This window comes from Buceros rhinoceros, unplaced genomic scaffold, assembly GCF_000710305.1.
Source record: "Buceros rhinoceros silvestris isolate BGI_N320 unplaced genomic scaffold, ASM71030v1 scaffold8030, whole genome shotgun sequence".
NCBI classification, from domain to species: domain Eukaryota; kingdom Metazoa; phylum Chordata; class Aves; order Bucerotiformes; family Bucerotidae; genus Buceros; species Buceros rhinoceros.
The window spans coordinates 52,825-80,482 of record NW_010387922.1 but is presented as its reverse complement, the minus strand read 5'-3'; the positions used below and the strand labels follow the sequence as shown (position 1 = coordinate 80,482).

Below are 27,658 nucleotides of genomic sequence, written 5' to 3'. Positions count from 1 at the left end.
TTTGACACGTCAGGCATATTACATTTTCTAAACCAGAAACAAGCACATTTCCAACACAAATCCTCTGCGAACGCTCGGTATGCACCCAGCGGAGCTTAGGTACCTTGGTTAAGCTGTTCTTCCACTTGCTCGAATAGACCAGCACATCGGATCTGGGATGAGTGGTTCTCGCTTGCGTATACAGCGGTTTTTCAGCTTTCTGTCTTGAGTTGAGGAGGGAGAGAGCTACCTTTGTCGACAAACCAAGTGGATTGGGATTGGTGGGACTAATGGTCCATGTAGAATAGGCTGAGATTTTCTGATCGCTTTGCAGCAGATGCAGCGGTTTTCTCTTCAGGAGGTAACACCACGTAAAACTCGTTGTGGTCTTGAGGCTTGGAAACGACAGCCTCTGCACTTCTCCCGCGTTCATTGTGGCCAGCGTGGTTACAGGCTTTGCCTGCTCCTCGCTATCGATGTGCTCGCTCTCATCGCTGTTACCTGGGGACCTCCTTTCTTGACTGTCACTTACAGCCTTGAGAAGAGAACTCAGATTACTCACTGGAGACAGTTCAGAAGGTTTTCTAACTACAAACATGGGCGACGCTGAAGCCTTACGGTCCTCAGATTCTGGCGACTCCTTCAGGGTTTCTGAAAGCCCAGTGTCAGAGGAATGACAGTCAGGCAGCAGCAGGTCTGAAGCTTTGCTGCTTTTTTCATGCTGTGCAACACCACCAGCATCTAAGAGGTGACTTTCGAGAGGCTCTGTGGTGCAAACCTGTCTCACCAAAACCGGTTTCTTTTGCTTACTGGTAGGGTCATTAGATCTAGTGCTCAGTGAATGCAGTGGTCTGGCATCTGTCATGCAGGCAGCTCCACTCTCATCTTTAACTCGTTTCTGCTGTTTTTCCATGGCAATATCTAAACTGTTGGCTGGGGAAAGCATTCGTTTACTTGAGGCTGTAGCTTCGGGTTGAGGGAAGAGTCCGCTAACTGGCACTTTCTGAATGATATTTAAAGAGCTTGACAAAGGTGAATTTCTGGTTCCACTTTCTGGTTGTGAATTTTCAAATTCAAACGAGTTTGGCAAAGTCCTCTGATGATCTTTGTGAGATTTTGGCAGCTGAGTTTTGCCTTCGAGCGTTGGCACTGTCGTGACATTCGTTTTGCAAACAGATTGATTTACCTGATCCTGGGTCACCAAAATGTGAGGCAGGGGCGCAACAGTCGCAAAGCCATAGGACGGCATGGTGCTGTGAATACGGACAGGAACCACGAAAGGAGGAATCGGATGGATTTGACTGCTGCAGTTATTAGGGACGATTTGCTTTAGAGGGGGAGGCACAGAGTACGGATTAGACATGTCAGACAGTTTAGTCTGCAAGTCAAAGGAGGATGCATTCTGGTCCACCCCAACCTGGCCTGGAACAGTCTGAGTTGATAAAGTATTTTTTAGCAATTTAGAGGAGTATGGCTGACCTATATGTAATGTTTTAACTTGAAGTTGATACTTTGGAGCAAAACAATCCCTTTTTTCATCAGGACGATGAGAAAGCACACACGTGCTCCCTTGTTCCCCTTGGGCTGATGGTTTAGTAGACATCTGGGAAGACTGGTGAGTCGAGGACGGCTGCCCTTGATTATTCAATGCATGATCTGGAGGCTGCTGGACCAAAGAGAGGCTAACGGGATTACTGTTTTGAATTGCTGAGTAAGACCTGGAATGAGTCTGTGAGTGCTGAGTACTTGAAGGAAACTCCACCGAGGATTTTCCGGAGGTCTGCAGCCTGTGCAATGGCACTGCGGACACATCTGTAGCATGAGCTGTCTGCAATGAAGATGTTGATTTAACTTGAGGCTGATGATTTTCTGGAGCAATATTTAAAGATATTTGTCTTACAAACGGCCCTCTCCTCCTCTCCAACAGAGGCACATGTCCAGTAACTCCATTTGCAGACGATGCTTTGGGAGTGGCTGACTCTATAAGTGGTGCAGGTTTTGTTGGAGACATGCTTCCACAGTCGAAAGACTTACTCCTGTAGTCCACCACCTCCATGGATGGCTGCGTGCAGCTGATTTGCTCTGAGGCAGCACGTCTCATTTCCCGGTAATGAGGACCAGGCACAGCCAGCGCGTGAGCGCCAGCGGGAATCATGAGGAATTCTGAGGACTTACTAACAGCCTCTGCTTTGGAGGGGTTCTCAGCCTTCAAAGTTTCATCTTTATCAAGTGAAGCAGAGAAACTGGAGGTGTGCGACAAGCTACTCTCCCGACTTAAGCTTCTGGAAAGCATGGAGTCAACGCTTGATTCGGCAGATGAATGCTCCATTTCAGCCAAGCGAATTCTTTTCTTCTTTGGCGGAAGCTTTTCTGTTGGCAACTTGGACAGTGTTTCGCTGCGCTGCGGCCAGTTAAATCTTTCTGTCTTTTCCTGATCGCTGCATTGGTTTTCTTGGTCCCTGTCTGGTTCTTCTGTGACCAGTATTTCAGGAACCTGGATGTTATGCTGGCGAACAAGTCTTGATGGCTGAAGCGGTGTGCTTCTCTCATTAGAAACTATTTGGCTTCCCTGAACTTCCCCTCGAGGTGCTTCTGACGACAGGGGTTGACGACGCTGGGGAGTGTTCAGATGAGAGTGTCTCTCCTCTTGGATTACAATCGTATTCAAAGAGCGGTGCTTGGCAACCTTGTTGGGCTCTTGGGAAGAAACTGGTGATACTCTTTCGAACGACTCTGATTTCTCAAATGAGCTGTTTCTGCTCAGTGAATTGGTGTGCTGGATGACTGAAATGCCGGTCCCTTGTCGTTTCAACTCCACCTTCTCTTGCATGGATGAACTTGCCTGCTTTTCAATGAGCGGAGCCATCTTTGGCTCAGTAGCCTGGTCTGTGCCTCGAGCCACAAGCTGAATTTGGGAACTATGAAGCAGAAGGTTGCTTGGCTGTTGTGATCCTACCATTGTTGTTGCACTGTGTTTTGACAGACTGGAGGGATTTGCTGCCTTGCTTTGACCTTCTGGGTTCTTGGCTGGTACGCTCGTGTCGTTTTGCTGTGGCTCATCATCGTCGCCAACACTTTTCATTTTCCTCCTTTTCCTTATCTGGGGTGTCTGCTCCCAGACGCCAGTTGACGTAGTGACTCTGTAGTGCAGCATTTGAGGCTGTGTACTGTTTGGAACAGTTTTATGCTCAGGCTCTCGGATTGCTGCTTTAGTTTTAGGTCCGTGCAGCTCTGAGCAATAAAATTTCTTGTGGTTTTCAAAATTCTCCAGTTTTCTATACCTGTTTCTGCAGGTTTCACACTCAAACATTGTTCCTCGCACCTGAGGGGACTTCTTGGTTTTTTCTATATTTGATCCCTGTGCCAGGGACTTGCTCCTTTGCATTAAAGATTCGTTTGATAAATTACACCCCAGATAACTTTCTTCTACTGATCGCACCGGCCCAAGAACTTGGCTTTCACCAGTAGAAGAATCTTCTATTGCTGCCTGTCTAACAAGGGTCCGAGGATGTCCACCTTGGTTCAGGGGAGCAGCAGGTCCTGATACAAAAACATCATCATATAAAGAGCCAATTTTATCATCAAATGACTGACTTCCTCGAAGGGGATGAGAGGGAGGTATTACATTTGCAGGTACTGCTGAGTAACTGGTAGTAGGCATGGAATTACTTCGTGTTATAGGTAAACAGTCAAGAGATGGTACAGAAAGAAGAAAAACTTGCTTTGATTTCTCAGTGGGTGTGAAAGGAGACTTTGGTATATCAGAGCTGGAGCTAGTTCTTCTTCCCATGGGCTTTAAATCAAACTGGAAAGAATCCTTAAATATGTAGGATTTTGGTGAATCTATGCTCCCTCTTCTCGAAAGAGATGTTCTTCTTGGTTTCACACTATCCAACTGCTTGTCGTCCACAACAGCTTCATTATCAGAAATTAACTTCGAGATCCGCTCCTCAAGAGTTTTTGTTGCCATGGGAGGTCTCATTTGGCCAGAGTGAATCAGATTTTTTTCAGCACAAACAGTTTGTACCACTGATGCTACCACGCCACTCACCCGTGGCACACAGGGCAGGTTTTTGTTTGCGTCTTTCTCAGAGGACAACAATCCTCTTATGAAAGGAGCTGGTGGACTCATTGTTTGATCGGCACTTTCGGAACGAGAGAAATAACCAGAGTCGGTACTACCTAAACTTCTAGGGCTCAAAAGACATTTTCCTTGCTGATCTTGGGAACCATCAGTTGCCTGTTGTCTCTGGAGCTGAGCATGCGCTGCTCCCACTGCAGATCCCAGCTGTTCCTCTAACGGGCCCATTTCGACCTTCTGATGTTGCTTTACGTCGTTCCCCTTGACCGAAGCTGTATGCGTTACATTTGTCTGAAGAGCTGTTGCTTTAAAATCTCCTTTTCTCTGTGCTGCAGCAAGCTCGGGTGCTGGCTCTGTTACTTTTGGGCTATCAGCCCTTAACGGAGACACATTTACCGGATGAACTACTACTTTTGGTAACGCTGCCCTTACTTGAGGTTCTGTATCATGTAGTGAAGAGTCACCGGGTATACAATCCGCGTCGTTTAACGGAACAGGGCTTCCTTTCCGCAACGTTTCTGCACTCGAAATGACTTTCACTATCTGTGCAGGTTCCAGCTCTTGATCGTCTTGTCTTTCATCAGCAGTGCCTTCATCTTCACTTTCTCCGCTTTCCTCCACATCTGAATGAATGCTAAGCGCTTTGTCCGAGTCATGAGATAGGAAGAGGCTGCCCGAATCTGGTTGTAGGACAAGCCCGAGCTTGATAGCATGTGCATGAGATTTTTTGTGCTTGTACAAATTGCTTTTGGTTTTAAACGAAAAGCCACACGTCACACAAGGATACGGTCGCTCTCCAGTATGGGATCGGATGTGCTTCTGGAGAACGCTGGGCTTGGCACAGGCCCGATTGCAATACTCACAGACATACTTCCCTAGTTTTTTAGGCTTCTGGTCTTTCAAGAGGTTACGTATTTGCTCTACATCATGGCTTACAACTGATGCTATCTGGGCTGAATTATACATGGGACCTATAGACAAGTGTGTTGAAGTCGTTGTGCTGACTGACAGAGGTGAAGACGAACTAGCTACTAACTGGTTTGGGGGAAAAACCTGAGTTACAGTGGAAGTTGAGGTGGGAACGACAGATGACGTTACCGCTATGCTGTATATCTGCTGGAGCTTGGGGTTTTCTTGACTCTGCTGTGGCACCAGTGATCTAGTGAAACTTGGACACATAACAACCTGGTGATTTTGTTGACTGGTTTTAGTAATAAGGTCTTGTGAATGAGGAACTGACTGGCCTTGTGCTTGCCCAGTCTTGGCTGTTGCTGCTACATGCACATTGTTTAATGTACAGGGGTAATAGTGAGGTCCAGCTGCGAACTCGTGCTGGGACAAAGCTGACTGACTTTGGACGCTCACTGGATTGGACGTGAGGCTGGAAGAGGTGCTTACAGTTTTATTTGGTCTCGGTTTCTCTATCTGCATCCCATAAGGGGATGCTTGTGCTAAGGTGTTCAGTTCAGGCTCCATAGCTTTTAATAAGACGTCGAATGCAGTACGCGTACATGGGGATGACGCGCTGCGATCGACAAAATTAATACATTCATTACTGTCAGTCTTTGTTTTACTTGAGGAGGAGTTTGAGAGTGACGACTTCTCTGGTGAGTTCAGCTGGTTTGCATCAGTATCCTCCACTGCCTGTTTAGCCAAATCTAAGGACTGATGCGTCAGCGAAAGCTTTGTCTGCACTGATGTCTCGGATTTGGTTTTTTCGCCACTCTTCTCACTGCTAAGCACGCCCCCGTTTTGTTTGGTACACTGACTTCCATTCTGCAGGGGCAGGTGATCCTGAGGCGTGGCGTGTTCAGAGGCATCCGGAAGAGCTTTTAGCGGTGAAGGGTCTACGTTTTGCTTAACCTTGGCTTCGGCAGGGCTTCTCAAAGGCGATTTTGGTATTTTTTTTAGATGGTTTTCAGTCACAATCTTTTTTCTCTTCACACCCTTAACTGTATCTTGGGTTCCTCTAGTACCAGCATCAGTGATTTCTGTTAAAACAGAAAGAGAATAAAAAATAAATACATAAATAAAACTGGATAATGCAGTATATTTTTATTTATACCGTTTTATCATCTCTATGTTTCAACAGTAAGTCCTGGGGTGACAGGACTGTCCATCTCTCCAGCCTCCAACATCTTTTTTAACAGTAAAATGTTTTAACGTATCTTAGCGAAGATCTATTTTGCTTCCATCCAAAAAGTTTTCGATCTGATGCTGTAAGACCTTACAAAAGTAATTCACTATAGGAGACGCATGAAAGGAAATGGAAGAAAAGAAAGGCTCCTGAAGGAACATTTCAGCATTTATAGCAGCTTCTTTGCAGAGAAAGCCAAAAGAAACCTCTCTCTTGCACTTGTCTGAAAATTCAAATCGTTATAGCAAGAAAATGAAGGACCAAGACACAAATCCATTTTCATGTCATGTTTGTCACTTTTTCCATCTCTATGCTGCCGTAGTCAAGGAATGAAGATGACTTCCTCATGGTTATATTTGTAAGTAGATTTATCATGGAAATGGCACAACCACCCACACCATCTGTCAAATACTCTGTTTCAGAGCTCCAATTACTGAACTTCAATAGCATTTCAGATGAGCAGCTACTGTGGATGAATAAAATCAGTCACACTTAAATGACTTCCTACTTGTGAATCATGAAAGAAAATAAACTAAATTTGAATTATTTCATTACTAGCGACGCTTGCTGCTGATTTTAAGCAGGTATGCAGTGGAGTTTCAGGGGTGAAGAGCAAATGAATTGGGAGTGCTATTCAGCAGAATCATTTTGCAACAAGTATTTATATTTGCACAGAGTCCAATTCCCTCTAGAACGAAAAACACATATAGACTGAATTTCAGCGTTGGTACTTAAAACCTTTTTTTTTTTATAGATACCTGATGTTAAATACCTTTGTTTACCTCAATAATGTGATACTTAGTCTGTTAGTTAATTATTTAATTCTTTCCCAGCATACGCTCAAGTCATAGCCACTGCCTCAGCCACCATCACTGGTTGTGCAGAGGAAGCCAAATATTAAGCGGATGTAATCCATTTTCTTAGGCTTTTTTTACAATTCACTCAGTAGTCTATTAGCTAAAGCCGTATTAATCTGATGGCCAGTACTCAAAGCAAAGGAAGAATCTGATAGCAGAGGGTTGATGTCTCTGCAGAGGTCCAGCTGCACACACGTTTTCAGAAGCACTGCTGAGTAGCTCCTGCTAGTAGGTCCACCTGCAAGTAGAGCTACTCAGGAAATGAGGCTTATGTGCACTTCCAGGTAAAAAACAGCCTCACGACAACATACAGAGACAAAATTCTCAGAGCCAACTTCAGAGAGGTAAGTGGAGCTTACTTCCCAGTGCCCAACCACCCTGCCCTTCGAGTGGCCCAAATTCCCTTGTGGAAACACCAGCTGCTTCGGAGCTGTGGTGGGAGGAGCGCCAGCGCATGGTGTGCATCTGACAGGAGACTCTGCAGCTGAAGAATCCTGTTCCACGTCAAGGAAAGCCAGGCAATGCCTAAGGCTTGTCTAGCAGAAGAGAAAGCAAAATGACCAGTATGAAAAGAAAGGCAAGAAGATGTTATGTGTTCCCTGTGCCAGGGCACAATCCGACTGGGATATGTGCTAATGCCAGATACTTGGAAGTTCAAAACCTCGTTTCCAACTCGATGCCAACCCACTGTACACACATATTCATTTAGAGTGAACCATTAAACAAGTGGCTTGCACTAAAGTTATCATCAGTATTATTAATGGTGATTTCTTAAAAATTCATAGTCTGCTGCAACCGTTTTTTTCTTCAAGAAAAACAAAAAACAGTTTTACACGAATCAAAGAGAAAATCACAAGGTGATTATGTAAAACGGTGCTTTTAGCCATGGTTTAGTGGTCTCTCTGAAGCACAGCCATGTTAATTGAGCATAAGTAATTTGGTTCCTTTGACGCACACGCTGCAGCTTTTACCCCGTCACAATCACGCCTCCAGACTGGTGTCAGTACTGGAGTGCGACGGGAAGAGCCGGGCACGTTACACATAGCCGGGGAGGTAAGAGCGCCAGGAACCGCAAGCTTCCAAGCAGACAGATGTACACAAAAGAGATGAAGGTGCTTTATACCGCAGTAACTGACCAATCAAGGGATGTGCTGCTGCCTCGGAACATTAAACAGTTACTATGCCCAGGTTTCAAGCATACAGTGCAGAGGAATCAAGTATGCTCCACAATTAAATACGAACTCATTATGAATATGAGCTCAGGATCTGCCACGACCTATTTACTGCTTTACTTTTAAAAATGTTCAACACATGCCAAACCATAAAAACTGTTCAGGAAAATTAAAAAGGAAAGAAAAAAGAATAAACAGAAGCAAGTTATGAATTGCATTACACACAGAAATACTAATTTTTAGTCTTCACAACCACTAATTGTGCTGCTTCTACACCAATAAAATTGCAGGCTATAGGAATCTTGAGAATAGTTTCTTATTTGTATTTCTGACTCAACATCTTTCCCGATTCCAGGTATGGAGTTGTGGGTTTACTTCTGCGCCCCACCTATAAAGCCTTGCAAAATGCACCTTCTTGACAACAGCTTCACGGGGCTTTTAAAAATTTTTAAGCCCTGTGCTCTACTTTACTCCTGGATAATATAGAAATCATTATTCACGGAAATATTCACCTCACGTTTGCTTACGAACAAATTTCTAACGTATTTAGGGAAAAAACTAATCCTTGACAACTTTGTTTCACTTATTTTCAGCTTTTAGTTCCTTTTGCATAGGTTCTCTATTTGTATTCCCAGTTTATGTTGAAGATATTCCATCACACGTTTGTTAATCTACAGCTACGAGCTTGCACAAAGATCAACTCCATCAATATTTCCAGAGGCAACAACAAAACTGGCGGAACGCATCAATCCCAGAATGCTAAACACTCCTCTGCCTTTCAGAGCGACAGACTTGGAGAGGCGTGATAACCGGCCAGGGCCGTGCACCCGCATCAACAAGCTGACGCTGAGCAAAAAGAATGAAAAAAAAAAAAACAAACCAAACCTCGTGTGGAAAAAACGATCAAAATAAAGAAGTTGATCTGCTCTCCTTTCGCTCCTGCCATTCCACGCGCTCTGCTCGCCTCCCTCTGCAATCCCAAAGCTCTTCTCAGCCTTCAGTGGCAATTCCCCTTTTTCTCGGGTGGGGAATCGGTGCTGTGGAGAAGTGCTGTCGCCTCAATCAGATGTGTAAAAAGATCTCTCTCATATGCTGTATTACATCAAAGAGGATTAGGTTACCCAGCCTGCATCCCAAGGACACCGGAGCATCTCTTGGCACTTTGCCTGGCTGGCTTTGTTCTGGTTCACTATCAAGATTCTGTTTAATTCTTTTGCTTCAGTATGAATTCTGCACTCAAAACACGACAAGAAAAGCGGCTGTTTCTAAACACGACTTTGTTCACTGTAATTTCTCCTCTGCACTTTGCTCTATGCACAGGAAATCGAGCAAAGTGCAATGGTGTAGGTAGCAATCTGGCAGAGGAACTCATGCAGCAAATAAAGGAAAGGTAGAAGCGATCTGATTTTTAATTCTGAAGCATTTACTGGTGAACTAGACAGTGTCTTGACAAAATTATCTCAATGGTTTTGTTTAAGTAACTTCCAGAACTGCCTGTCTCAAAGCCTACATGTTATTATAACACCCACTCTCTTCTTCTGCCTTCTAATAGTGCTACGTGCTTGCACTGAAAAACCCAGAGAATAAGAGAGAACCGAAGGAAGGCTGAGGCGCTGCCCTGTGAGACACGGAGCAGCAACCACTGCCTGCCCCTGCAGTCCAATGAACGGCATCATTCTTATCTCAAGTCCTCACTTTATGTTGCAGAATTTAAAACATCACTGCGGACTTAGAGAGACCAGATTTTCAATCCAAGCGCCTAAAATTTAGCTCTTAAATCTGCGTTTCAGCTCTCAGGGCACTGCAAGTAAGATCAAGCCTCTTCTGAAAGCGTTCAAACACTAATTAAATGTACAGCTAATAGGTTACCCTGACACCCAGCAATGGCAGCAATCCAGAGATGGAAGAGTTTACAAAAGAGAGAGACCATTACTAATGATCTTACCCTTCTTAAAGCCAAGCTTCCCAGTGTCTTTAGAGATTCAAAACATTCTTCTTCTTGACATCTGGTACTTATTTAATCTTGATTTTACCAAAATCATGGGAAGCACTCATGGATCACCCCCTGGGTCTGTTTCCATGAATAAGTAAAGAACAGCATTATGAGATAAAGAAAGAAGTCTTGCTGACAAATGTAAGGCCACCAGAATTTACATTAAACGCAGCAGGGAATAACTGAACTTCCATTTTTCATTAAATTACCTCTTTAGCTTCATATTGCCTCTTACATGTTAAGTTCAGCCATAAACACTTTTCCTAAAAATCACAGTTTTTCCAAAGTATTAAAAAACCCCAAACAAAAAGCCTTGATTACATAAACAACGGATACAGCTCACAGTCAACAAGTCAACAGGAAAATTTGAACAAGATTAACCCAAGTGCTACACTTAAATTTTAAGCACAAAGAGAGGATTTTCAAGTCAATCGCCAACAGTTCTAACAGTCCTGTCTCAGCTGCCGAACTTCAGATTTCCTGAGATGGGCACAGGGTGATGGTCGCTCCCTGTTTCAGAGGTCGAGAGGCCAGTCGGAGAACTTGGGGCACTCCAGGCTCAGCAGCTGCATTTGCAAACCTCTCTCACAAAGCTTCATCTATGCTTAAGAGCTTTTCTTCCCGAGATCACCCGTCCAGACATGAACAGAGTAGATCCTTACAAACCACATGACATGCATATAAGGCACAATTTAATGTTAATTAATTGAAGGAAGGACCTTTGATATTCAGAGGGCCTTCTGGACTGGCTGAAGCTAGGGTAAATGATCCGCTTTTAATTAATGATCCAGAAATGATCCGCTTTTAATTCAAAATATAGAAGGTTCTTCCCCAAGAATAAGGAATACGACCTAGCAAGTGACATACAGCAAATGACAGGGTTGAAGGTGCAGCCACAAAGGTGTCCTCTGGGCTGCTCCTCACGCACTAGGTGAAATACCGTGGCACATCAGCAGGAGCAGAGAGGATTAGCTTTATGAATTGTGCAATAACGTTCTAGCGTAAGGTAAGCGAGACACCTTCGCCCCGAGGCACAGAGCGTGGACTTCCCAGGCAGCATCCCTGTGAAACAGTTCCACTGCAGGCCCGAGAGGCTGCCAGCTCTGGTCTGGCCTTGGGAGAGGTAAAGGCTAAACGACAAGTTGCAGTCTGGGGGCATCTTTCTGACGGCTTCTTTTCAAGTCACGGCTGCTCTCATCAAGACAACCTTGACAGCGAGACGTCTGATGGGCCGTAAGGACATAACTACCCTACACCAGCGTGGCCAAGAAGGAGCTGCTTCGTAAGAGCCGGGTCTCATTTTGTGCGTTTAGCTTCTTGGGTTGAGCGAATAAAGTGACAACCAGCAGATTTTCAGCACACAAACAGTGTGCCCGCCAAGGAAGAGGATCAAACGGTGATAAACATCTGACCACTGAGGTAACGCTAGAGCCTCAGCTGAGAAATGCCAAATCCATCTGCGAACAGGGATCAAATGCAGCATTTCAGCACATCTGAAAATCTCTGACCAATGTAAAATGGATTTCTTTTCCCCAAAAAGAGTTAATTTCCTGCCCAGCATGAAACACCTAAAATGAAACATGACATTCAATACCGATTGAGAATTCCTGGTATTATGCGTGTAAGAAACCAGTGGAGGCTGAACCACGGTGAAGTTTCACAGGACTTGAGCAATCCATTGAAAGACAGAGGAAAGGCAACATGAGAACGGCAAACGCCAACCACACAACCTATGGTTAATGCCCAAGTCCTCATACAAAATGTAATAAATGAACGTTCAGAAATGGTGTACAGCAGTTTCTTAAACATGGTCAACAAAATCAGAAATATTTACTATATTATGTAGCTCTGTGGAGTTTATCTACTACAGCCATTTAATAACAACCTATATGTAATCTTTTTTTGAAGACAGTTCTCTACCAACCCACACCACAAGATGACCACCATCGTCCCCACATCACCATCGCCGAGTCAGAGCTGCAGTCAGTCCAGCAGTTCAGCCATCTGGGGAGCATCATCTCAGATGCCACCATCAACAAAGAGATAGACAACAGAAGAGCAAAGGCAAACAGAGCTTTCGGAAAACTCCATGAGAGAGTCTGGTGCAACAAAACACCTGAAGAAGAGCACAAAGAGCAGTGTCTACAGAGCCACTGTACTGTCTGCTCTTCTATCTGGGTCTGAATCACGGGTCATCTACCACAACCACCTGCGACTCCTCAAACGCCTCCATCAGTGCTGCCTCCGGACAATCCTGAACATCCACTGGACTGACTATGTGACTAACGTCGCTGTCCTTGAGCAGGCAGAGGTCACCAGCACTGAGGCCATGTTGCTGAAAACGCAGCTGCGCTGGGCAGGGCACATCTCCAGGATGGTGGATCACCCCTCCCTAAGATTGTGTTCTACGGTGAACTCGCCATCGGCTGCCGCCAGAGAAGAGCCCCAAAGAGGAGATGTAAGGACTCCCTGAAACAATACCTCAGCCTCGGCCATATTGACACCATCAGTGGTCCACCCTGGCCTCCAATCGGGAGATCTGGAGACACACCGTACGTAACGCTGCTGCCTCCTTTGAGAGCACACGTAGAATCAGTCTCGAGGAGAAAAGACAGCGCAGAAAGAACCGTGCCTTGACTATTCCACCCCAGGAGACCTTCCACTGTGCTCTTTGCAACCGGTCTTGCCTATCCCGCACTGGACTTTTCAGCCATCAGCGCACTTGCAGTGAGCATGGGGAAAGCCCTTCCCAAATCTTCGTCTGCGAAGCCAAGCCGTGATGATGATGATTTCTAATCTACGCAGAAGCCTTAATGCTAAACTAAGAAAACTAATCATTGCCTAAGTGCTATTAAGATAAAGCAAGTGGAGAGGCAATGTTACGGTAGCTAACATCACCACCCATCCTGGGCACTCCAAAGACATGAAAAAAGGCTGTCTGCAACTTAAGGATTATCAGTTGTTACTGGGAAGTTAGGATTTGGATAGTAAATCATCAGAACAACTTCTAACCCTAACACACAGAAGAAAGGACACTAACCCAGAATTCTAGCACACCTCATGAAACAGAAGCCAGTTCAGGGGTTGTCAGCAAAGAGCAACTTCTACCTGGTCAGATGAGATACTGAATATAAAAGCCCCAAGCATAAGTCTGAGGGGAAAAAAAGCAGCAATGAAAGGAACAAGGCGTTAACCAAACTCTCTCTGCAGATAGTAGCTTCAAACACAACAAGCTCCTTAGTCATACTCTCTGCATTTCTGGAATATAATCTTCCAGCTGAAAAGCAGGGATCGACTGGAGCAATTTCCATACAGCCTGTAGCAACCGAAGAGAAACGAGGAGCAGCAAAGAGCTCAGCCCTCAAACTGTACTATTTAAAAACAGAGACAGGAATAGGAGCTCTGGAAAGCCAGTAGGAAAAGTCTTACACACCAGGTCTTTCCTTAAGGACAAAGCATGACAAAAGGCAGAGAAGTTGATTAGATGGAAATCTGGACACTGGGAATGTCCCAACCATGGGAATCTCGGGCTGGTGTGCTCGAGGTGGGTAGGATGATCTCCCCAGGGCAGCTTTGCTTTGGCATCAGTGGGAAGTCCCACTGAGCTACTCACAGCTCCTTCCTTCTCCCATCCTTGCCCACTCTTCTCCACAGCTGGCCACAGTCTCTTCTTGTCCCTCTCACACAGACACGCGTGCACCTTTTTCAGAGATTCCTATGACAGGCTCCAGCCAGGTCAGCCTATAGCACATAACCACCAGAGAGTGGAACGCTGCAGCCCACTCACCATCCATTTCCACGGTACATTCTCCCTTTAGGAGGCCAAAGGAAATTAACAACTCCTGAGCTAAAGGAGTATCAGGATAAGAAAAAAATACTCATTACTCATACGGAAGGCAGACGACAAGGAAGCTAACAAGTGAAAAAATCTCGCATTCCCACAACTGGCTTGCTCCCAACTCCCAGCAGCTAAAATCGGCAACCTGTAGCATTTACCACACGCGCGTAGGTACGCCTCTCGAATTAGCTTAGCATCCTCCCAGCACAAAAATGAGCTTGTTCTGGCCTCAGATTTTAGAAACTTGCAAGAAATCACTACAGCAGGGGTCAAGCTGTCAGTGTTACTGCATCTGAGAACACGGCCACTGATCTAACCACGCACTGTGCCGCGATGTGCAATAGCCGCTTTCCATCTACTGTCAGCAAAACGCTTTTCCAACAACTGTTTTACAAAAAGGTAGCTTGTATAATGTCCCCTTGAAAATGACACTTGAAGGTTGGAATCCCTTTTGCTGAACTGTCACTCAAAAAAAAATTCGCTCTACTTGTCAGGAAAAGTCAAAATACTATTACTTTAACATCCCATTAATGCTTTAACCAAGTCCTCATAATAGCTGCAAAGGATGAAATGCTCAATTTAAAACTGTAAATCTGTTTGTCTGCATGTCAAAACAAACCCAGCTCTTGCTGTGTCTAGCAGCAGCAGTGGATTTACCCAGCAGATTTCGGCTGCTAGTAGTCTAAACTAAATGTACTAACCAAAGAAAATTAAAACAGAAATAACAGCAGATACAGACACTGACTCACAACCCAGGAGGTTTACAGGAGCCAGAAAACTTCCCTGGGTTAAGCCCATATTCTAGCACTGTTTCTCGGAGCAAAGAACATGTAAACATCTCCGTTTTTATCAGTTTGCCTCCACTGGTAAAATGAGACATTAAAATGTACTTCACTATTGAAGATGAAAGCCGTGAAAAGTGAGGTTAAATGATGTTGGGGACTATTCCGGCTCCCATGGAGGTCACGAGACTTTTCTCTGTCCTTTGTGGGCACCAAGCCCTGCACTGACTGTGCCTAAAGACAGAGGGGCTTTTCAAGTTGTCGTTATGAGCCGCGTGCAATGCTTCCTCCATGCGAACACAGCAGAGGTCTTAGGAAGAGATGGGACTTGATGGAAACGTGGATCTTGCGTGACGTGAGCTACAGACATCAATAGTTCCTGCTCTAAACCAATCACAGCTGTCTGAGCTGCTGTAAATATTTTAGGAAGATAATTCAGTCTTGATTTAAAGCCTTATAGTTTGACGTACACAGAACAATTTAAATAAATTACCTCTCAGACACACGCACTGACGTCTTTCAGTGTAGATGCAAACACTGTACGAAATCAGACATGGGGAAAACGCATGATTGAATTGCATGAAATGCCATCGCTAGCTTGTAGGTTTGAATGCAACAGGCAGGTAGCTCTGGTGGATGTCAACAGAGAAAGGAAAAGGCAAGCTAATCCTCTCAGCAGCGTTAAGTGGCAAAGAGCACACCGCTGTAACCCGCAACCTCTGCAGATTATACGTTTTCCACCTCGAGCCCATATGGTTGCTGAAGATAAGGACACAAAGATGAAAAGAACCAAGTGAAACTTTGGATCTTGGTCACGTGTCATGCCCAAAAAGTAAGGTGCAGTTTCCTACAAATACAAAACGGAAAGAAAAAGGTTTGGTCTAATGACAGTAGGTGGGTACCACAGCAGCAAAGAACCCAGCAAGCTCACGTGCTTGCAAACCTACAAGAGTAACTCAGGGAAACATCTGTGGAGGATGAGGCCACTCTAAGCTGGTAAATCAAAATGCTGAAATTGATTTTTGTTTGAACTCTCCCCTTCTCGTTCCATTTCCTATTTCCCTTAAACGAAAGAACAGAGTGTAGACCACAGCTGATGACCTGAGGAGCAGGGTATGTCGCCGGCTCGTGGCGCTCCCTCTTCTTTTTGTCAGGGAGAGGACTCAAGAGTGCCTGCGGGAGGGGAGAGCAGGGAAGGGACTTGGCCGCTCCTTCGAGGCCAGGTGGTGGGCCGATGGGAGTCATCTGTAAGCTGGGACGTTCAATGCCTAAAGGGCATCAAACTTTAAGGCAAGATGTACTCAATATTTTATCTAGGCAGAATGTTGGTATATTTACAACCACATCTTGGAAACTCCACAGATTTGTCAGCAATGTGCATTCATTTAACAAGAGGGATGATAAAGCAGGGAAGGTTTGGAAGGACTCTGAAGACACGAAAGATACCTACTACAAATCTGCAGCAGAACCTACATTCCTGAACTAAAATCTCACGCTTCCGTTTATAACTTCCTCCCCTAAACCTCAGAGCTGTTCAATTTACTAGAGAAAGAATATTTCGGTTAAAAACCCAGCAGATGGGCAAACAAGGTAAAGGACATTTCATTTCAGTTGTCTCTCCCCCATGCCAACACACTACTCTGAAGGGACTGCAAGTGTGGGAGGGGAACATATGTGCATGTGGATTGTGCATCTCAGAGACTATTTGCTGCCGGAATGTCATCTCTCCCTTCTTTACTCCTTCTTTCCACAATAGCTCAAATGTCTGTTCACGTGACGGGTGGTTACACACAGCTAAATGTGGACCTAAGCAAGCGAATGGGGCGTCTTACAGTCCCCCACGCGAACAGTGACTATAGAGCTACTCCACCAAACGCTGTGTCAGCCTTCAGGCTTCACAGGCACATCAGCACCCACTGGAAGCGCAGAGGGAGGCGTTACGTAGTCCCATGACAGAGGCTGGAAATAAAGGCATTTTTCAACAGCACCGCAGAAGTTGCTCGGACGTTGCTGGACTCCAAACCAGGGCTTTGAATGGTTCTGTCTTGGTGGTTCCTCAGTGAATACTGATACAGCCTGCGCTGATTTAGGCAACCACTGATCGAGTCAGACAAATCTCTTGGACCTGCCAACAATGCTTCGATATCTCAGGATACATGAAGAGGGCACTACTAACATCGAAGCACGAGGCTCTGCAAAGAGAACTGATCTGGCTGAAATGTTTATGCTGTTTAGGAACAAATTTGTGGTACCTCTGGAAGGGGAACTCTATCATCAAGACAGATCTGTCACAACTGCTTGGACTTCCTGAAGATGTGAAAGCAACTTAGAAACCCATCTTTGCAGATCTGGAAATGAAAAGCTACATGGAGAATCTGAAACTGAGGATGCAGGAGAATACACAGCTTTGTTTTCAAATTCCAGTTGTTGTTGGAGATGATGTACCATCATCTCACAGACTGCTGTGACAGGCAGAGAGCTCCTGCACTGGACAAAGCAGAACCCAAACACTTACAGTGTTTCATACTGGCCTTCAGTGGCTGGACCGGTTCTAGGGACGACCAAATCAGAGGCCTCTGTGGTGATCACAAGGATCTGAGAGGACTTGACTTTACCAGTCTGCAAGGAGAAGACAGAGAGACTCCTTGGGATGGCTTTCTTAGGAGAAGGGCCAGTAGTAGATCAAAGATAAAGCAGTTGGATCCAGCTGACTGCTTTCCTTCTCAAGGAGAAATCTGCTGTAGTTCAAGCTCACCATCTCTTCCAGGTTTTGAAGAACGTCAGGAGGAACACTTGCTGGGAGCAAGACCTTCTCTGTCACACTAATGGATCCCTGTACGTGTGTCAGAAGAGGACATTCAACCCCAGAGTAGTGACACCCCCAGGGTGTAAAATAGCCTTGGGAGATATCAAAGCTGAAGAGCTGCACAACAGAATTTCTGCCTCCCACAGAAAATTCATAGCAGTGATTGGACAGTTGAGAGAAAATGGAGTGACACCGAATTACCTGCCTTACACACTGACCATGAAGGTGAGCATGGTCCCTCATGAGTATCCCCGATTCCCCCCATTTGAACATCCATAACCTGAATGCAGTTGTGAACTACCGCTCCAAAACATAAAGTCAGTCTTCCAGTTGCAACTTTATACTAAATAACCAGCGTCTGCAAACTTGGTCTGCTTGTTCACTGCCTCTGTGCCTAACAGAGACCTGCTCCGATTTGCACTTCACTGGACTACTACAAGCTACTGGCAAGATGGGGTGTTAAGTACATAGTTTTGCAGTCAGTTAAACTGACCTTAATCCCACCCATGTATAAAGTTACGACTGATCAGAGGACAGTGTTAGTCAGCAGAAACCCAGCACGATCCAACTTATTGACGATTCCTCCCTGCAACCAGGCAGTGCCACTGCCAGCTCCGCTCCTGACAGAGCAGTAGTTAACTTATGATAAATTCCACAAGGTGACATTCCCTATTTGTTTTGGATAGGAAATAACCAACCCTGCAGTGATGAGTTGAAAGACAAAATGAATGAGCAAAGAGGAAAAATATATAACCATACTTCACATGACTCTGTATATGCTGGACTGTGATTTAAAACAACTTACAGGATTATGTGCACATTTTTGTTTACTTGTTTAGCTCAAAACACATACTTTCTTCTTTTCAGTGGCCTTCAGACCCTAAAGCTTCAAATAAATCAGTTTGCTTACTAAGAAATCTATCTATTCAGACATTTAAGAAGCTAAAAAAAAGGCAGAGGACATTCTTCATTCGAAAAGAAAAGAGTAACCTTGTTATCTCAGCTATTTCTATATCAATCTTCCATATAAAAATTTATTTTTAAATTGGCAGCCATATGAATTTAGGTTAGAAGCCAAACATTAAGCACCGATCTCTTTGATTTTGAGGTGCTGAGAGCTGTGTAGATCTTTGCAACCCCATCCTTTTCAGGGCACATCATTAAGTTTACACTAGAGAACGTCTCTTCTTCCTTTGTGCAAAGATGTCACTAAGCCACAGGTGAGAACAAACACCTGAAAGCAGAGGTCAGCTCATCTTTAGCCTGAACCACCACAAAAAACAATCTGGAGCAGTATTCACCGTCCTAGTGCCTGTACGAGACAGCTTGTAGGAAACCTTCCCTTGAAAATCTAAACCAGGAGCAAGGCTGCAACTTTTCCCAGCAGAGACGTGCACACAGAAAACACGCCTGTACCACACACATATATACAGCCGTATCTATGGCTGGACACACAGCGCTCAGGCGGGCACTCTGAGCGCTCACGCCAACGCTACCTCATCATCTCCGACCCGGAGAGCTGCTCCCGATTCTTATGGTGATAGGTTTCATGTCTGGACGCTGGAGATGAGGCTCTGCGGGGTCAGCCCCGGGAAGGGCTGTCAGGACTGTACAGGGTAGGGTCTCCCTTCCTCTGAGTCCTTAATTTCGGGTTTCTGCCTGCTCCTGTGCTCCTCTGGGCTTGTGCAAATGGACACTTCACGGCTCTCCCATGATGTGGGAGCTGCCTGGCACAGTGCTTGGTTGGGCCCCCCCACAATGACTCTGCGGGTGTGTCGATGAGCTTCCTCACACAACCAAACAGGCACTACTGCGCTCAGCCAGCCTTAAAACACAGCGGGTTCCCACCAGCCTCCTGCGCTCTAACACACAGGTTTAATTTGTCACAGGTCATCTGTTCCTTAAACTAACTTGCGATAATCCATCCTCCTTCAGCATCTGTTAGAAACCGTCACAGATCGCTTGCCATAGACCAGCTCTGGTTATCACTGATCACGAACCAACGGCCAGCAGAGGCTGCAGGCAGTAACTTGTGCGCATCCCCAACGCCCTGGCTTCGGCAGTCTCACCGAGAGCCAGGCAGCTCCTGAAATGGTTAAAACACCCGGTGTGTCTCAGCAGACGGACGTGCCTGGGGCCTCATCCAACGCCCAGCCCAGGGAAGTCTTTTCACCGATGAAGGAAGGCTTTGGGTGAGCCTCCAGAATTGCAGTGTGTTTTTTTTTTTTTCTATTTCATTTGTCGGTTTTGGTTATTTACTTTCTGTTGGTCTTCGGTTCCATTAAGTTGCTTTTGTGCTTCTTCAATCTTGTCCCTCCAGAATTGCAGTGTTTTTTTTTTTTTTCTATTTCATTTGTCGGTTTTGGTTATTACCTCTCTGTTGGTCTTCGGTTCCATTAAGTTGCTTTTGTGCTTCTTCAATCTTGTCTGCAAGAAAGAGAAGTCATTATTAAAATACATGTATTAAAAAACCGCAAGATTTTAGAAGTAATTTACTGAAATCTTCCTGAACTATCTGTTTATATTGAGGAGTGATTCCATTCACTCGTAAATATGTGGGATATTATGAGTAATACAACCATATCAAATGTTATCGTGTTTTACCAGCAAGGCTATTGACACGTTAAATTACACGGAACTGCAGAAAGAAAAGCGCTGGCATCACATCTGCAGCCAACAGCTAATCCCACCGCAGTTTGGTACCATCTACAGTAATTTATGCAGTCAGGGGACTCTTCAGAATAGGTATTACGGTGCATTACAGAGAGTATTCTAATATGTTTTTGAAAAATGCTGTTACAAGACAAGGTGGCATTAAATGCGGCAACAGGAACAGCAAACAGGATTTGCTACGTGAAGCGATGGAGCCAATACTGTCACGTGGAAGTAGCAGGCGGTGAGCAGTAGCTTCGTGCTTACGCCTCTGTGAAATTACCCCAAACTCCCCACACACGCAGCAGGAGTGAAAAAGAAGAAGATCCTGCAGGAAGGGGGGACCTCAATTTACACGCATGGAGCAACAAAAAGGACAACCGGAATGAACAACATCTCCAGACCGGTTTCTTTTTGGTAGCAAGCAGTCCTCTGAGCGGCTTTCTGCAACAGACTTAAACCAGTGGGTCTAAATGACTTCTCCAGCATTTGTGATCTGAAATGCTCCAGTATGTTGGAACCATTTTTTCACAGTTAAAATCTGAAATTGTTTTCCCATTATTTTCTCAGTAGAAAAATAAAAGAACAACTGCAACAACCCCCTCTCGCAGGTTTTAAGACCGAGTTTTCTTCAGCTTGCTCCAGTTCTGCCACCTTTCAAATCTGGTACCAGGTCTTTCTCACTCAAGCTCAGAAATTTCTCTCCTGTATGTTGTGCCAGAAAATGCACCAATATATCTCACAAGGATGTGAACTGGGCAGACTCCCAGAGCTGGAGCAAAGGGGGCTACCTCAGCCACTTGAAAAGCCAAATGTCTTCCTCTGACGTTAGAGACAGATGTATTGAAAGGGAAGTTTCACGCACGGTGACTTGCTGGCTGCTGGAGACAAACACAAGCAGCTCAAAAAGAGAACAACCCGTCACCAGCTCTTCACCGCCCCAGTTACTTGAAACACCGAAGACCTGGCACTTAACGTCTTCCTGGATGTCACCGACAGCTGAAATACTGTATGTATCTATGCAGTTCTGTACAGAAAAGGCTGTAAACAACAATTTCTAACAAAAATAAAAGGAAACATAAAGCATCTTTTATATACATGTGCCACTAATGCTATTAGAGAAATATTTATCTAGTAACCTGTCACTGGGAGATACTTATCTAGTAATTTGTGACGGGACCAGCAACTTACAAATGACAGCCGATGAAATACATGAACACACAGGAAAAAAAATAAACATCAACAAGTTAACCCTTAAACCGAGTTGCCAGATTTACAAACAAGCAATCAAAACCGTACACCGGCTCTCAAACTCAGTTCCCCTCTGTGCAGTTTGCAGATGCATCTAACGCACAAGATACGGTGCTTATCTCTTGAGAGGACGTAGAATTGTCACCAGAATATAAACTTCAGTAGACAGACACCTGCGGTTCCATTATTAAAAGAATTATCTCCATATTTCACATAAATGCTGCAAGAAATATAAGCATTTAAATTTGTGATCAGCCTATTTTATAGAAAAAAGTTCCTTCAGCATTTTGGAAGCACGCTACATTAGATTACCAGGAAGATTAAATGTTTTGATCTCCATAGCTGAATTCTGTATCCCTTATTTAAAAAAAAAAAAAAATTCTATCAGAAATCTCCAACCAGCTCTTTGTCAGGCTGTAAACAGAGAACTGCAGCTAACAGAAATAACAACTAGGTAAACACACACTTGGTCCTCAGTCAGGAAACCTCCTGAGAGGAAGTCTCCTTGAGTTGGGTTACCCCTAATTTTATATTTTTGGAATATTACTTACTTCTACTAGGTTTAGAAAAGCAAAGCACAGGTAGCATCATATACCAGTTATATGTATCTATCTATCTTATATACATGTAGACGGTTTATATATATAGTTTATAGAGAGAGAGTATATCATATACATGATTCATATCTGTAGTTCATATATAGAGAGTTTGTTTATATATAGTTTTTATATATAGTTCATTTATATATAGTTCATTCATATATATATCTCTATATCTGCATGTACGTAAAATAAAATGAAAACAACATGGGAGCAACGGCTTTTCTTGCTCCAGTATTAACCCTTCTCTCGTTACTGCCCAACAGGGCTCTCCCACCAGGTACCCACCGCGTAGAACTATCATCCAGCTCCCTGGGGTGTTGAATCTATAATGGATCTGTGCTTTTTAGGAACACGAGGCCGGAGATTGGCACGCAGTAAAGCACCTTGCTTGTTTTACACGCCTCCTGCGGCGATAGATCTTTAAATGGGTACCAACAGTCTGAGTTAGAGACAGTGCTCCCTGTGTGGGGTTTTAAACAAAAAAAAAAATCAGCCAGATTTTTCAACAGCTTGACACTCTCTATTTTTGATCTTCACCGAGCGTTATAACCTCAAAGATTTTTATTATGCCACAAATAAAATATAGTTTATAAAGATCTTTACTTCTTTGGATTTTAAAGATGTCAGCAGCTCAATGTATTCAAGCTTGAACACGTTTATATCTATTAGAGATGCATTAGGAACGTTCAAGAAAACTTAGATACATATCTCTATAGTCAGTTAGGAAGAAAATTGAAGGGTTAGGGCTTTCAGTAGGAAAAGCAGAAACACTGGGAAGTGTGAGGTTTGCAAAATATGAAATCAGTAACTTCTGGCAGCAGTTTAAGCTGGAGCAAAAGAAATCTTCTATTTGTGGGGTTTGTCAGGGTTTTTTCATCATCTCTGTGCTCACAAGAGTCCCTGTGCCAGTGGAATGAGACGAATGGGTCCCGCTGAACAAGTGGCCCCGTATGGCGACAACACGGGCAGGATGAAGCAGCAGTCGCTGAGGAGGATGCGTATAAGGCACCAGGAAAGCTTATGTGAGACCGGTGGGTGAGAAATGGTCATTAAGCTTATGCAAAACACCCAAACACAAAGATTTTTCATCGTACATATTTACATGTGTCTGAATCACTGTGAAAAATGGGGGGTTTTTTGTTGAAGACACAAAACTTCTGCTCTAAAACAAAAAAAAAAGCTTTTCTTCTTTTATCTCACATACTCTGTTTGTGGATAAGTGGAAAATTAGCAGATTTGCACCATACTGAATGCCAAGAACAGGCTATTTCATCAAAACTTTAAAATATACGAGCTTGTATCTTTCCTGGAAGGCTGGGACATCTCCAAACCTTTAACCAAAACAGCTGGAAGGAAAACGTCAGCATTTTTTTCCCCTTCAGTCAAAGCCAAGAACAGTTCTCAGGCCTTGTGCCTGAGTCATCCTAAAAATCCCTGCTGCAGAACAGCTTCAGGTGGCAACAGTTTTTCTTCTCCCTTTCTCCAAAAACTCACTCTCTTACCTGACCGCATCAGAAGACCTTTGAAAAGTCGTTTTAAAAATCACTTTGCATGTTTCTTGCAATGGACACAGAGAAAGACACCGCCTTAATGAATTGTTTTTCTGGCATCGATATTCTAGATCACTAGCAGAGAATGACAGCGACAAACTATTCCGAGCAGGCTGAAGTGCATTAATGCCGCCAATCTATATGCACCGGGCAGCACTGAATGGTAGGTGGGTTTTCTCTTTTCAGGGAGGCATGCACAGCTTGAGAAAACCACGGCTGAACGTTCAGAACACTGCGTTTTCCATCTCTACTTAAATTCAGAGAGCAAGGGAAAAGAGGCCAAGACCCTGTGTGGAAACCTCTGTCTTCTGCCTCTAGAAACCCACCAGGCTCGTGTGCCAGGAGCAACGTCCTTTGCATTTCATTGGATGAGAAGTAGGTCTGAAAGCACTTAATATTAAGCATAAAAATAAGCAATCAACCAAATGATTAAAACTGCCCCGAGCACCAGACAGGCGGTGCCGAGTGGCACGACGTATGAAGATGGGCTCAGATCTGACATGGTGGGACCCCAGCCCACCCCCACGTCCCACCTGAGCCATTTAATGCACATGCCGCCACCACCACCCCCTACTCCCGTAGAGGGAAGCCTCAGGGCTTGGGGGAACTGAGATGAATCTCAAGACTTCCTTTAACCAGCTAATTAAAAAAAAATAGGGGGAAGAAAAGGGGCAAAAAGCAGCCAGGCAGCCAGAACCTCGCCTGACAAGCAGCCCATCGCGTTAACTGAGAGCGAGGGGCGTGGTGCAGTCGGTGGGATGCTGCCTCCTGCCAGTCCCTTTGGAAATCCAAAATCTAGAGCTGGGGGAGCAGGTCCCAACTGTACCCTGGGCTCGCAGCAGGGAAGAGGGATGGCAGAACAAGGGGACCTCGCAGCCAGGAGGTTCAAGGGTTGGCAGACCTGGACATCTTGGATGGCCCAGAGTTCCCACCACTGCCTTCCTGCCGCAAAAAGAACACCTACAAAGCTGGCAAACAGCAGCAGAAAGACATTTCAGAAACCCATAGGAGGAGGCACTCCTCCCACTCAAATTTAAATCTACTTCTAATTAAAAACCCCTCTTCTGTCCCCATATATTTCCCTTTTCTAATCTAATGAGGAACGCTCCAGATTAAACGGAAGAGATTAGATGAGGAAATACAGTCCCCTGCATCATCTCTGTAATTTCACAGTGTGGGAACTCAACACTTTTTAGCATAAAGTTTGTTTTGTGGTTTCTCCTTTCCAGTGTGGGGCTTTGAGAATCCCAGCAGCACGGCTCAGTGGGCTGCCAAATACTGAGCCTGGTAACTGATAGCACAGATGTCCTCAGCCTACCAAAAATGCAAGGTAAAACAGGTTAAACCTCAGCTTGTCAGATGCTCCTGGGTTTGAATATTGCTCGTACAGCTGTAAAAGAGCCGGGGGGTAAAAAGACCTCTCAAAAATTACGTGAATTCAAAACTCTTAGCAACTAACAGGACGGTGCAGAAGCAGCTGTCACTTTAAAAACTATCAACCACTTTTTTAAACATCTTAAATGAGATTTAAGACATCTTAAAATGTTCTACTAGTCATTATAACCTTGACTAATGACCTGTTTGATCAGTTTTTCAGGAAAATTTCATGCATTTTCATTTTAATGTCAACTTTGAATGCTCATCACGCTCTCTGCCATATATAATTATTTGCATTTAAAAATGAAGAACCCATGACAGATACTTTACATAAACCCGTTGAAAATAGAAGATAAAAAAAAAATCCTCCTCTCTTTCTTTTTCATTTTAAGAAAAAAAAGAGGCTTGCATATCTGAAAATACAATCTGTAATCTGCAGATTAAGTTAGTATCAGCAACGAGCAGCTATACCGTACATACGAGAAAACAGCCAGCGGAGAGGCTGTACAGGAATTAAACATATAATAGCTTTATCCTTGTCATCGCGTGTTTTACTTCAGCATGGCAAGGGCTCCTGATGAGGTTGACAAGGCGCATAAATTAAGCGAGCCCTTCGCACATGAACCCCAACTCAGTCCCTGTGTCATCAGTTTAGGACTGGGGAGCTTTCAACTTTGTTTGTTTACAGTATTTTAATTTTTATTATGGGGCATTTAAGCTCATGAAAAACTGAGGGAGAGGTTTTCTGGATGGCTGTCACCTCGCAGAGGGATGGAGCAAAGAGCGAGGCACCCCTGGGGACAGGCACAGCACAAAAATGCAGCAGTGAGGCGAAGCATCTTCAGCAACACCTCCTGCCTGGCACCTCCGCGCCCTGCGTAAGCCCCCGTGCAAGAGCGGCCCTTTCCACGGCTGGTCCTTCTTCCACCTGCCCCACAAAGCCAGGAGACTCCAGATCCCAGGTGTCCTTCTGAGAGGCATGGTCTGCGCCACCACAGATCCTTCACCTAGCCCTTGTCTCCCTCCCGCAAAGTGCAGACACAGGCGCTGATTGCGGGCTCATTTGCATAGCTCCTCATCAGCCACCCAGCTCACTAATTACACCAGGGCTTTGTTGATGGTGAGAGCGCTGGCTGCCAAACTCGAGCTGTCTATCTAGGACAAAGTGGTTCTTATCACTAAAACCTGCTCAATAATTATTTAACAGCCTCTCCAGGCTTCATTTTGGCTTTCTGGTTTTTTTCCTATACCTAACCCCATCCCGGGGTTAACAGTTAAAGTAATAAAGCCACGAGTCACTCTAGTTCACCCTCTCCTCCAAGCTGCTGCTATCAGCACCTCCATACCCTCTGCACTGAGATGGGTTCCTTCCCCTTGTTAGGTTTACTGGTCTTCGATCTGATGTCCCCAAACTGGAAAAAAAATATGGTTTTCATTTACTGATTTTTTTTAAAAACCTGACACAAACGTTAAATAAATGCCAGTGAAATAACTGCAAGCATTTTAAAAAAAAAAAACAAAACAACAAACAACTTTTCCACTCACCAGCAACATATGTAAAAATAACACCACATGGGGCACAAAAGATTTCTTTAATTCCTGTATTTTCGCAACTACAAACCCTCTACTAAAGCAGCAAAGTCGAGCCAGCCACTCCCCAGCCCAAGAGGGAGAAAATTTTCCATCCATCTTTCTGGTCCTCCAAAAGCACTTGTCCTCAGCTGCCAGGCTGCTGAGGGAGGGCTTGCCCAACACAGAAAGGCACCAAACTGGTTCAACAGGTAAAACAGCATCAGGAGCTGGTGTTCCATCACGGGAGCCAACAGCGGAGGCTTTCTCCAGGTTCCCCGAGGGGTCAAACTGCTCTGCGATTTCTTCTTCTATTTACAGAGTTCCTCAAACACTACCAAGTTCACAAGGCACAAATGATGCGAGTAGATAAAGTTAGCACCGAGAAACCTGAAGTACCAACAATCCTGCTCAAGACCAGTTTAATTTTCTTAAGCTTAGCATACCTTAAAAATACCTCTCTACTAAGATCCTGAAACCGTGATGGAAATGGTTTAAATAATCAGATCTTTGGTGTGACTTTAGATACTGAAGTTCTTACCGTTAGCTGATATTAAGATGGACAACAAATAGTAGTACTGGCTACGAAAAAGAAGTATTTTTTGATGACTCTAAAAGACAACAAAGCAAAGCAAAAGCCTGGAAGTCAAGCCAGAGGTCCAGCCCAGCATCTTGCCTCCAGCAGCAGCCAAGAGCAGAAGTCAAGGGAATGTCAGAGGAGGACATGTGGTATGTCCCAGATTCTAAAGCCACACAGCTCTGCAGCAAGCCCCGGAAGCCGCCTTTAAACCTCACGGGTCTCACAGACTTTTCCTACATTCATTTCTCCAAGTGTGCTTTCACTCCACGTGACCTTCTCGCATCTCTCTTCTCCAAACTGCAAGGCCTCCTCTACCTAGTCGTTCCTCACGCCAAGCTTATATAGTTACACAAAAGTCCTCTTCAATAGATTTACGACCTCGGCAGCTTTTGCAGTACTATTTTATCTTCTTGGGAGCTACAAGTGGGGAAG

The 27,658-nt window shown here is 44.6% G+C and overlaps 1 protein-coding gene across 1 annotated transcript in view; it reads right to left on the bottom strand.

Moving 5' to 3' along the window:
- Window positions 1-27,658, bottom strand: part of HIVEP1 (human immunodeficiency virus type I enhancer binding protein 1) — a gene marked incomplete at its 3' end in the record, with an annotated part of 53,111 nt that overhangs the window by 20,802 nt on the left and 4,651 nt on the right. The window contains exon 3 of the mRNA XM_010139543.1: window positions 104-6,051. Within this exon, the coding sequence (XP_010137845.1) occupies window positions 104-6,051 (5,948 nt within the window). The remainder of the gene's footprint in view (window positions 1-103; window positions 6,052-27,658) is intronic.